This window comes from Festucalex cinctus, chromosome 3 (genome assembly GCF_051991245.1).
Source record: "Festucalex cinctus isolate MCC-2025b chromosome 3, RoL_Fcin_1.0, whole genome shotgun sequence".
NCBI classification, from domain to species: Eukaryota; Metazoa; Chordata; class Actinopteri; order Syngnathiformes; family Syngnathidae; genus Festucalex; species Festucalex cinctus.
The window spans coordinates 24514862-24526207 of NC_135413.1; the positions used below are offsets into that span (position 1 = coordinate 24514862).

The following is an 11346-nucleotide window of genomic DNA, read 5'->3' on the forward strand; positions in this document are numbered from 1 at the left end:
ACACAGGATCAATGGATCAAAAAAAAGTTTTGAAATGAGGTAATTTCAAGGTCAAGAAAAAAAAAGCAAAGAAATATGTAATGATTCCACTATTACTGGTAGGTACAAAAATGCAGTGTTCCCTAACCTTTGTAGACCCAAGACACCCATTTTACATTTGAAATATATTACTAAAAAAAAATGTCACCAAAAGTAAAACTACTGAAAAAATGATGCTCTTGTCTTAATTCACTCACAAATATTAGTGAAAATCAGTGCATGCTTAATTGAACATAAATCTGATATACTCATAGGAAGCCGTGACTTGTTCATTCTTAGTCATCGTGATGGTAAACAGATGCAAATACACGGGTTTATTGTACCTTCTTCCATCTAATGACATTATATTTAATAATTAATTTTAGGACAACTTAAGTAAAATTGGACCATTTTGGTTGCAAATCACTTACAATCTTAATAATTTGTAATTTCATAAGCGCCAATAAAAGATTTGTATAAAACTGACTTTGTTGTTATTGAATATTGTCCACAAGACAACACCTCCAACACTCATTGGTCAGAAACTCACTCCAAATAGCTCGTAAGAATTTCAGAACTTTGACCTTATTGTTGAAAGTTGAAACACATACTTAAAAAAACAACAACATAGCATTAAGGTACGGAAATGCAGGTTTAATTACGTTGTAAACATATTTGAACGCCAAAAAGCATCAGATGTATTTTGCATTTGTGCTTGATGCATGCATGTGCCTTAAGGCAGGTTCCAGTGAGGGTCATATGTGACATTTTTCAATAAACTTCCTAAATGTACATCAACGAGTGTGGTTCTCCTTTCCCATCACATAACCGCTGTCTCCTTGTTCTCAATCACACAAAATCCAAAACACATCCATCCAGATAATTATTTTGGGGGTAGTCAGTTGTCCTCTCGCCAAAAGTCAGTTGGGATCAGCTTCACCTCACCCATGACCTGAATAAGGACAAGCAATGTCGGGATGGCTGGAAAGGAACAAAATTAAAGTGACATGATGACTTGCTTTTGAATTCCATGCACTCGAAATGAATGTAAACTATTGGCTTTTGCTCAATGTGATCGTGCGAATTCATAAGAAATTGTATGAAGGCTAAACATAACGTTCGTTATTTATAACAAAAAGGCCAACAATTAAATGTTCGACCACTAGATGGCAGAAGGCACAATTAACCAGTGGCGAGCGGATCCTCCTTTTGCCTTTCATACAACAAATTAACAGTTTTATTTTCAACTCAACGCGTCGGATTTCACGTTACGTATTTTTGTTTGATGGCAAGCCATGACACGTTGCTCAAATGTAAAATAGGTCGGGAAACAGTGTATTATCAGACTATGTTCAGGCAATATGGAATTGTCTGGGCCTCAGCATAAATGAAAAACTCCCGCATTAACCTGGATATGCTGCATTAACAGTAAAACGATATTTACCTTTAAAAAAAAAAGAAAAAAAAAAGAAATGCCCACGCTACAACCACAAAATTGTGCAGCAGTTACTTTATTAATTCCCTATTGGAAATACTTGAGTATATTTCCTCTTCAAATCTTGTGAGAACAGATTTCTAATGGTGATTCTGACGACAGATTGCGTATCTCAACATTTGTTTCTGCACAGTCACTCACCCTATCTGGTGGCTCTTTTCTGTTTAGTGGTGGTCATCTCTGAGCCAACAAGTCGCGGTGACCAGCTGGTCAGTGTCCATGGTCACCCCTGAACAGAACACTTGTACCTTGGCAAGGCCTTTGGCTAGCAATCTACCTGATAAGTTTTATAGCAGAAGGGTTCATTTAAATTATTTGTATTTACAACAAATTTGTTGTTATGTATCATATTCCACACTCAGTAGTGGTATGTACGTTTTATGCTTGTCATAAGGTCTTGTTGAAAAGAAACGAGTCAATTAAAAAGTCAACTAGTTTAATTATTAACCGATTCACTATTTGGATCAGAGGAGTAAGAATTAAAAGGTTGAAGTTGCATAAACATTCGCACAGTCAACATTAGCTCAGTGTGTCGGGACTTGGGCTTGGGCATGGGCCCACTGGGGACAGAAATATAAATATGGCAACTAATTATTGGACGCTACTCTTCTTGGTGATTACAGCCAAGGTACAAGGCATTCTCCCCACCACCACTACAGTGGGAGGGGTCGAATGCAATCTTGGCCAGGGGTACCCAAACTTTTTCTCTCGAGGGTCGCATACTGAAAAATTGAAGAATGCACAGGTCACTTTGACATTGGCCAACTTTATTTAACTCGCTAAAACCAATCAATCAAGCAATTTTATATTTATAGTTATTTTAGATGATTGTTTTGTTTGTGTTTTTGTTTTTTGTTGTTATTTTTAACACCTGTTAAACTAAGCTGATAAGGCAAACCAGTTTGGATTTTGTGTAATATTGGGGTGGTAGAATCGATCATTGCTGTTGTTATGTAAAAAACAAGTATATATGTTACATTATTTACTATGAATAACAAGTCTATTAATCTTCATTAAGTCTAATAATATACCAGCCTAATAGTACAATTTACAAATTGTAAAAAACATCATTTTGATATTTTGATGTTGAAATTGTAGTAGTAGTAGTAGTAAGTTTTTTTTTGGTTTTTTTTGCGGTTTACACATTTTGGCTTCACAATTTTTATTTTCATTATTTTTAATTATTAATTTTGCATGTTTAAAATAAAAATCCAAATAAAAATGTGCTCCTGCCCTGAGCAAATCTCCACATATAGAACCAAAGCAAGCTTAATTAATCTGTAATAAAATGTAAGTTTTTAAATCACTGTTTACTGGAGTATCTTCTGAAATTGAAATATCTTCAATCATTATGAAGAGAAATGTTACTATTCTAATTGTAAATAGTTTCTGTGCATATCTAGAAAAGCTCTATAAGTGTAATTTATTATTATTGGTAGTAGTTGTCAGGTGTTAACCCATCGGGGGTCGAGTCAAAAGTTGTTGTTTTTTTTATATATACGGAGGGCCACAAATGGCCACCAGGCCGGAGCTTGGACACTGATCTTGGCATACATATGATTATTATTAGCAAATAATTAGTTACATTGCCTTTTTATCAGCTATCAATTTGGTCAGAAGGTAAAATATTTTAAATGGCCAAACAAGTGAATCTTAATAGGTTGAATCCGGTCATCTAATTTCCTAAATATATTGACGACTGTCTGTCTGATAAAAGCTCACCTTGATACTGCTTCGAGCTTAAGATCGATATCTCTGACGCTATCCCCCCATTAAATAAACTGTTGGCAACCAACATGGTTCACAAAGACCTTTGAAAAGGTTTTTGTGACATAAATATCACTAGTAAAATAATGTCACAATGCCACTCATCACCATGCACCTGACCTTGAGAAGTTTCCAAAAAGCTTCTAAAACCACACAGCTGGGGGGAAAGAAAAAAAAGAAAAAAAAGAAAAACAGGGTTACATAATAAATTCTGTAAGCCTTTGGGTGGCCATTGACAAAAACAGCCTCGATTTGAGGAGGTGTGGTTGTTAAATCATTGGTTCTAGTCACATATAAATGCATCAGCTCACATATGCGGACCACTTGGGGAGTGTCCAGGTCTAACCAGCGTGAAACCATGGCAAACCGCTGCGGTCTTACCTTCTTAGTGGCATTAGGCCTGCTGGTATGCTTCACAAGGACAGCTCAGGGCTGGCAATCTTCAAAAAACCCAAATCCTCAGAATCCATTGGACCAGAACCCCTTTAATCCGGACGGCCCGTTTCCAACTGAACCCGTGGATCCTAAACATCCGTGGCATCCTGATCATCCTGGTGGGCAGAATCCTTTAAAAAAGCCTGGATGGCAGAAACCTGTTACTCAGTGGGAAGGGCCGAATCCTGGAGGACAAAAAACTGTCAATGATCCCGGTTGGCAAGGGCAGAACCCTGGATGGCAGCATCAAGGTCAAGATCCTGGATGGCAGCATCAAGGTCAAGATCCTGGATGGCAGGGACCCTACATTCCTCCAGGGCAGGGTAGTAAAAGTGATTGGTCTGGTCAGCAAGGGCAGCATCCTGGAAATCCTGGAGGACAGACACCTGTAAAAAATCCTCCCGTTTGGAATGTCTCCCCTCCAGTGCAAAAAACTCCAAATCCCGGAGGGCAGAATCCTGTTAATCCTCCAGTGCATGGTACTAAAAGTGACTGGTCTGGTCATCAAGGGCAGAAACCAGGGCAGGTTGTTAAAAGTGATTGGTTTCAGCAAGGGCAGAATCCAGGGCCGGTTCTTAAAAGTGATTGGGCTGGTCAGCAAGGGCAGAAGCCAGGGCCGGTTCTTAAAAGTGATTGGTCTGGTGTGCAAGAGCAGAAGCCAGGGCCGGTTCTTAAAAGTGATTGGTCTGATCAGCAAGGGCAGGATCCTTTCCTAAAACAGGTACCTCCAAAAGGCGCTTTAGTTTTTGATCATTCGCGGCAACATACAAAGAACCCCGACCCCAACCACCCAACTCCTCCGATTCATAGTTGTGATGTGTATTCAACTGTTCGAGTCCCATGTGGAAGTGACGATATCTCTGCATCGGATTGTGAAGCTATTAGCTGCTGCTATAATGGAGGCATGTGCTACTTTGGCAAAGTGGGTGAGTTTTTGAGGACCAAACAAACGTCTTGAGCAATCAAGCTAACTTCTTTATTCTCTTTATAATCAGGACATGAAAATGTTTTGATGTATCACATTGTCTTTGTGTTCTTGTAGTGACTGTCCAGTGCACCAAGGATGCTCAGTTTATTGTGGTAGTAGCCAGAGACGCCACTTTACCCAACATCGACCTTGAAACCATTTCACTGTTGGGAGAAGGTCCTGGCTGCACAAGTGTTGACTCAAACTCCGCCTTTGCCATTTTCCAGTTTCCAGTGACGTCTTGTGGCACTGTTGTTGCGGTGAGATCCTTATTTTCAGACTACAAAAATAAAACCTGCGCGTGGATATTGATCTCGAAACATCTCTTGCAGGAGGAGCCTGGTATGATAATCTATGAGAATAGGATGACCTCCTCATATGAAGTGGCAATGGGACCTCTGGGTGCCATAACCAGAGATAGCAGCTATGAGTAAGGAATTGTGATGCTATGTGAACTACTGTCAAACTGAATGCTTCTTAACATCAAACCTGATTCAATTGTTCTCTTTTCAGTTTACTCTTCCAGTGTCGGTACACAGCCACTACACTTGAGACGCTCGTCGTAGAAGTTCTACAACTAGATGCACCCCCTCTATCAGTGTCTGCTATGGGTCCTATCAATGTGCAGCTAAGGTTAGGTAATGGACAATGCCTTACGAAGGGTTGTAATGAAGGTATGTGCACACACTCCTGTTACCGCACTTTGTTCGGAGACAGAATGTAAATAGTGTGTCTCACTCACAGTGGAAGTGGCCTATAGCTCTTTCTATACGGCCGCGGACTATCCTGTGACCAGAATCTTGAGGGATCCTGTGTATGTGGAGGTTCAGCTCATGGACAGGACTGACCCCCACCTTGTCCTGAACCTCGGGCGCTGTTGGACCACCACTAGTGCAAATCCTCACAGTATGCCTCAGTGGGACATTCTCATTGGCGGGTAAGAACAAATTGTGGTGATGTGTGCTAACCAACAGATGGCAGTGTAGCCTCGGGGGGTGGCGGGTGTGTGTGTGGGGGGGTTCCAGGATTGAAAGTGAGTATTCAGAAGGCAGTTTGAATTAAAAGCAGCTAGTGGAAGTTAGCATAAAACAAGTAGACACTTCTTCTACACAACAACAACATTACACAAATGATTTTCAAAATTCACATGGTTGACAAGTTTGCTCATTGGGTTGACTGACTTTCATGTTATCTGGTTGAAAGATTTAGCCAATTCTTAGTGAATACAAAGACCTTGCTAATTGCCTTGTCCGAAACTGTTCCTTCTCCAGGTGCCCGAACAGAGATGATCGTTACAGGTCCACACTTGTTCCAGTTGGTAGTGACTCTGGTCTGGACTTCCCAAGTCATTACAGACGTTTCATTTTCCAAATGTTTACCTTCGTAGACCCCAGTTCACTAGAACCACAAAGGGAACAGGTAAGGCGTCTAGTGGCTGGAGTGCAGCCAACAAAACTTCCAAACTCCTCAGTCGTAAATTTGAAATAACTTTCAAACCGATTGGAATGTTGACTGAGCTGAAAAGATTGTTGACTGTGTCATGGTGAGCAGTCGAGCAGTTTGCCAGCTTACAGTCTACTCTGTTCTAACACACAATGCTATTTTGTGCTATGCCAGAAACAGCTGGCATTGGAAGAGCACATGTAAACATACATGCACTGCTTTCTTTGTCCAGGTGTACATTCACTGCAGTACATCGGTCTGCAACGCTGCAGCTGGCTTCTCTTGTGAGCCAAACTGCTTCAGCCGGAGAAGTAAGGAACTCTCTCGAAACTTACTTGAGTTCATGTCAACATAGCACCTTAAAGTAAGAATGTGTTTTGTGTTTGTACAGGGAGAGCAGTGAAAGATGCGGTTGAAAAGCTGTCTGAGACAAGAATCGTGGTCTCTTCTGGACCTTTGCAGATTGTTGGCCCCACAGTGTAAACAGCACAGTTGCAAAGTTTGACATTTCATTGAAACAATGTATTGGTTTCATGACTTTGAAGTCTACTAGAAGGTGTATCCGTCAAATATGCAATCCAATAAGAATGAAATGGATTCCTCAAATGCTTGTAAGCAAACAATATTAAAAAAGTGCTTTTATGTACTTTGAATACTTATATTTTGTGTCCTACAATACTTTTTGCACTGTAAATAATATAATACAATGAAAAAATGTAATTCAACGTATTTGTCTTTATATCATTTTAAAACAAAACAAAAAAATACCATAGGCTATTGCTTTTAGCAATGGTCAAACTGAAGTAACAAAACACTAATACACCCCCCCCCCCCCCCCATGTTAACTTAAATAAAACAAACTTTCTATCCCAAACAATTGTCAATGTGCAAGTGAAGCTATCATAAAATACATGTGTGTCAATTGTTTCCTTTGTATTTCACATTCTCATACAAACACATAAGCACATATTTTACCATTTCTTTATTCCAAGGTAGTCAAGAAGCCAACGTGACAGTTAACGTTTCAAAGATAAATTCAAAAAAACAAAATAATTCATGTCTCATGAGGAACATGGACAATAACCCTGAAAGCAAAAATGGAGGAGGTTGTACATTTGAGCTCAGTATTGATAGAAGGTTCGACTCAGGGGTCAAATATTGATTGACTTTAATTTAACATCAGATTTTATAGTGCCTGTAACATTGCGTGAACTTGAGCTTCGAGGTATTGCTTCAGAATTTCAATATATTTGGGCTTACATTACAAAAAGTCCAGGGTGAAATTTTGGGATGAACCTTAAATGCACAAATAACTCTAGCCCTTTACAGGTGAAATTGACCATTACTTATCTTTTGAATGCACATCTAACTGTTCAATGTTATGTAATCATCTGCTTTGAATCGTGAATGGACCGATAAACATCTGAGCTCAATTACAATTTGTGAACAACTTAAACAGTCCCCTTCATTTTGCTTTTCACATATTGACATGCCAAGTCCAAGTGGACAATTAAGAATTCAGCAACAGCACATCATCGTGAGGCTTCAAACAGAAGAAGCCACCGAGTGTCACAGTGAGACTGCAAGAGTCACAAAAAGAGCACAACGTTCTTGGAAATGTTTTTGGTCCAACACCTGTTGACTAATGCTCCATTCGTGTCCTTGCTAGAGATCAACAAAACAAACACCAAAATTGAACAGTTGGACATTTGCATCTACGGTAAGTTTAGAGGTCAAATTACATTCATCTGTAGAGAAAACTGAGGATGTAGTGCATTTTATTGTAATCATCCTGAAATTTCACCCAAATACTCCAATTGATAGTATATGACTAATTAAGTAAAAACACTGAACAAAAACCTGATGCTCAATTATTTATTCGCATTCATGGCTGATTGTCTTGCTGGTGCTATTCAAGTGCATTTTGGGTTTGCCTTGTGCAGTCCGCAGTGAAAAATGTCCTGAGGCGTGTGATCAAAATGAGACACAGACATTTTATTGGACCACTTGATGCCCCGGTGAAAAGAAAAGTGTTCCTCGCACCACAAATAAGTACAGTCTCTTACTTGGAGTTTATAAACACGCCATTATGCTGAACAAAAAGTGAACACAAAAAAAAGAAAAGCACACCACATTCACATTGATTGTTTGAGTCCTGTGCTGCTCATCACCTGCTGCTGCGACCCGGTGACATCGCACGCTGCGGCAAGCCAACTCTCAGTGTGATCAACACCCCCAGCTGTGTACTTTCGTTCTCCTCTTGCCGTCAGTCGGACTTGTCCTTCTTTTTGCCTCCTCCGATTGGGACTTTGCTGACAACGGCGGAACCGACGGCCGTCACGCCTCCGGCGACGGCGCACACTCCCCCCTTGACCAGGCCCACTCCGGCCGCGGGCACGGCGGCCACAGAGCTGACGGCCGTCTTGGTGAGATCCAGGCTTTTTCCTCCTATCCAGGTCACGCCGCCCACAGTAGCTCCTAAAGCCCCCTTGGTGGCGCCGTACAAGCCCCCCGCCAACCTGCCCAGCATGCCCGTCTGTGTCGGTGGGTGCTCTTTGAGGGGGTCTGAAGGATAAAGGCGAAATGTCACTAAAATGATGTGGTGGACAGTCGATGGCAAGCAAGACCGTCTCTGCTGTCGTTAAAGACTATCTGAATATTTACAAGCCCAAATCTAATATTTGTTCCATAATTTTGAATTCATTTATTCCCAACAGATGGTAGCATCTTTAATTCGCAGACATTCGCTTGGCTGCACTTTTGCATAAGAAAAATCTCACGGCACACCAGCAAACAAAAATGTCACAAAAATATAAATACTGAAATAATGATGATATTGTCCCAATTTACTCACAAGCTGACTTAATGTGAAACGTGGACCTGCTAAATTAAATACACAATATACTTGTACAAAGATACAATTTGTTCTGTTGTATGAATGGCAACAAGTGCATGAACAGGTTTATTGAACATTCTGCCACCTAGTGGAAGAAAGTTTTGGCGTTCTGCCTTTCACAATATGCAGCTGAATAAATAAAGATGCATTTAACATTTTCATACAAATGTCATTAGTTTTGACAAGATTCCTTGGTTGGGAATCACTGGTGTAGTAAGTAAAGTTTAAGCCGGTAAGTCAACCTTGGTGACAGCCAGTGATCACGAGAAAAGCAATATATCCCATGATGCTGTGTGTCAAGACAGAAAAACTAATTTTCATTTATGTGATATTGTTTGATTTTCGGTGCGAGACAAATTAATGAGTTGTGGCACGAAAAATATTTCATCAAAAAAACAAAAAAAACAAAAAACAGATGGACACAAAGTGCTTATTTGCGATAATTTTGTAAAATACACTCAGCTTAGGTGGCATATGCATACACGAGTTTGGGGTTTTGAATCTGGGATAATAAAAAATAAAAAAAATCTGTTAAAAAGGTTAAATATCGCTGTGTGTTTAACGCGCTGGATACTGAAATACTTAAGTCTTCCTTCACTGACCTGAATCTGCTGGCTCATCATCAAGGTTAGCAGGTGTGCCCTCAACCACCTGCTCTGCCTGGCTCATCTCTGTGGGGAAATAATGCAAACAATAACAACAATATATTTACACATACAGTATTATTATCAAGGAGCAAACTGTCACAAGAATACACAGCTGAGGCAGTTTTTGAGTACATGCCAGCACATTTATATTACGTAACTGGACATAACTGGAAAGCATGCTTATATGATATATCACAAACAACTATTTTGATCATCGATTAATTATTCAAAAATAGTGGTTATCTTCAAATTAGCCAAATCCTCTGATTTCATCTGTTCAAGAGAAAATATTTACAGATTTCTGTATTCCTCCATGAAAGCAAATTGATTAACTTTGCGTTTAACCAAAGTAAGGTATTTTGCAAGCATCTGCTTTTACTTTGGAAAAGAATGATCAGCATTTTTGCCAAGTTTTTGCCATTTTACTGACCGAAGCAGTCACTGAATCATAATCGATTTGTTTGTGCATTTTTCGCTCTGTCAATTTGAAAAAGAAATGTTCTGTTTCTTAATACAGGGGTGGAAATAAAACTTTTTAATAATAATAATAATAATAATAATAATAATAATAATAATAATAATAATAATAATAATAATAAAGTAACCGTATTTTAAAATAATCGTTCGTTTCAGCCCTCTCCTGCTCTATCGATATTACACATGATTTGGTTACAGCCCCTTCTATGATCCAAGGAATTAATATTTAGGTTTAGTTCGTTCTGGGGTGTGCTGCTAATCAACAAACAAGGCAGACCTGTTCACTGCAAATACAAGGAGAGCTTGCACAGCAGGACCGAAAACTGCAACGAGGTGTGAACGTGCGGCAAGCTATTCAAAGTAAAAACAACATCGCCATCAAATAAAGTATAGGGCATGCCGTTACTTGTTGACATATGGATGACGGCTACGTGGCAGTATGGAGCGAGGATTTAAAGGATTTATGGGAAGCGTCGCACGTTAGCAAAGCAGCTAAAACCCACGAGAGCTAACTTTGATTAACTTTACACCAACGTCAACGGAAACACAACCGCTTGTAATGCATGCATTCGTTATTGTAATAAATTTAAACGGGATCTTTTAATATATAATTTATATAGCTACAGAAAACGCTGTTGAATTTCGCCTTCGAATATTGTAGGTCACACAGTCAGACACGTCACTTCGCTCCTGGTGGACAATACAGTACACCCATCAACTGGAGGAAAAACGTATTTATTTTGTTATCATGTTTGTCGTATGCACCACTAACAATTACAGTACAACTCTTGCCAGTTTTAGTGCGTTTTTTTGTACACAAACTTAGAGTTTTAGGAGCAGCGGCTGATATTATGGCTAACATTTTTCATTTTTACTCCAGTAAGTTGATACAATATGGCAACTTACCTTCTTTTTAACACCCTTTGGCGCAAGGAAAGGACTCCAAATATTGTTAGAAAGATAATTAAGGCGTGAATTTATGTGGCCGACGGGGAAACTGGTCCGTCCTAGTAGGTTGTTTTTTTTCGAGGATGAGTCAAGGCTCCACCCCCTTGCGCGTGTGCGTGTTTATGCGCGCGCGCGTGTGTTACTGTGTTTGTTGCTCTCTCTCTCGCGTCTCTTTCGTTACGATTTAATTCGAGTGAAAGTTCTACAAAAGACCTAAAACATTGTGAAAATTTGAGATTCATTTAAAATATTT

General features: G+C 39.6%; 3 protein-coding genes across 3 annotated transcripts in view; 2 read left to right on the forward strand and 1 right to left on the reverse strand.

Annotated features, from left to right (window-relative positions):
* LOC144016171 (zona pellucida sperm-binding protein 4-like) overlaps positions 1 to 504 on the forward strand; it is a 5998-nt gene extending 5494 nt beyond the window's left edge. Inside the window, exon 8 of the mRNA XM_077516953.1 lies at positions 1 to 504. This exon is cut by the window's left edge and continues 490 nt beyond it. The gene's annotated coding sequence lies outside the window, so the exon portion shown is untranslated.
* A 3036-nt stretch (positions 505 to 3540) lies between these two features.
* LOC144016174 (zona pellucida sperm-binding protein 4-like) lies at positions 3541 to 6784 on the forward strand. Its single transcript, XM_077516955.1, has 8 exons — positions 3541 to 4641; positions 4758 to 4942; positions 5015 to 5112; positions 5196 to 5356; positions 5427 to 5619; positions 5954 to 6101; positions 6358 to 6436; positions 6517 to 6784. The coding sequence occupies exons 1-8, from the start codon at positions 3594 to 3596 to the stop codon at positions 6606 to 6608; spliced, it is 2004 nt and encodes a 667-aa protein (XP_077373081.1). The 5' UTR covers positions 3541 to 3593; the 3' UTR covers positions 6609 to 6784.
* A 1202-nt stretch (positions 6785 to 7986) lies between these two features.
* Positions 7987 to 11216, reverse strand: tmem263 (transmembrane protein 263). Its single transcript, XM_077516956.1, has 3 exons — positions 11052 to 11216; positions 9624 to 9692; positions 7987 to 8690 (listed from the first exon to the last, which is right to left on the reverse strand). Exons 2-3 carry the CDS (start codon positions 9688 to 9690, stop codon positions 8392 to 8394), a joined length of 366 nt encoding a protein of 121 aa, XP_077373082.1. The 5' UTR covers positions 9691 to 9692; positions 11052 to 11216; the 3' UTR covers positions 7987 to 8391.
* Between the last annotated feature and the right edge of the window lie 130 nt (positions 11217 to 11346).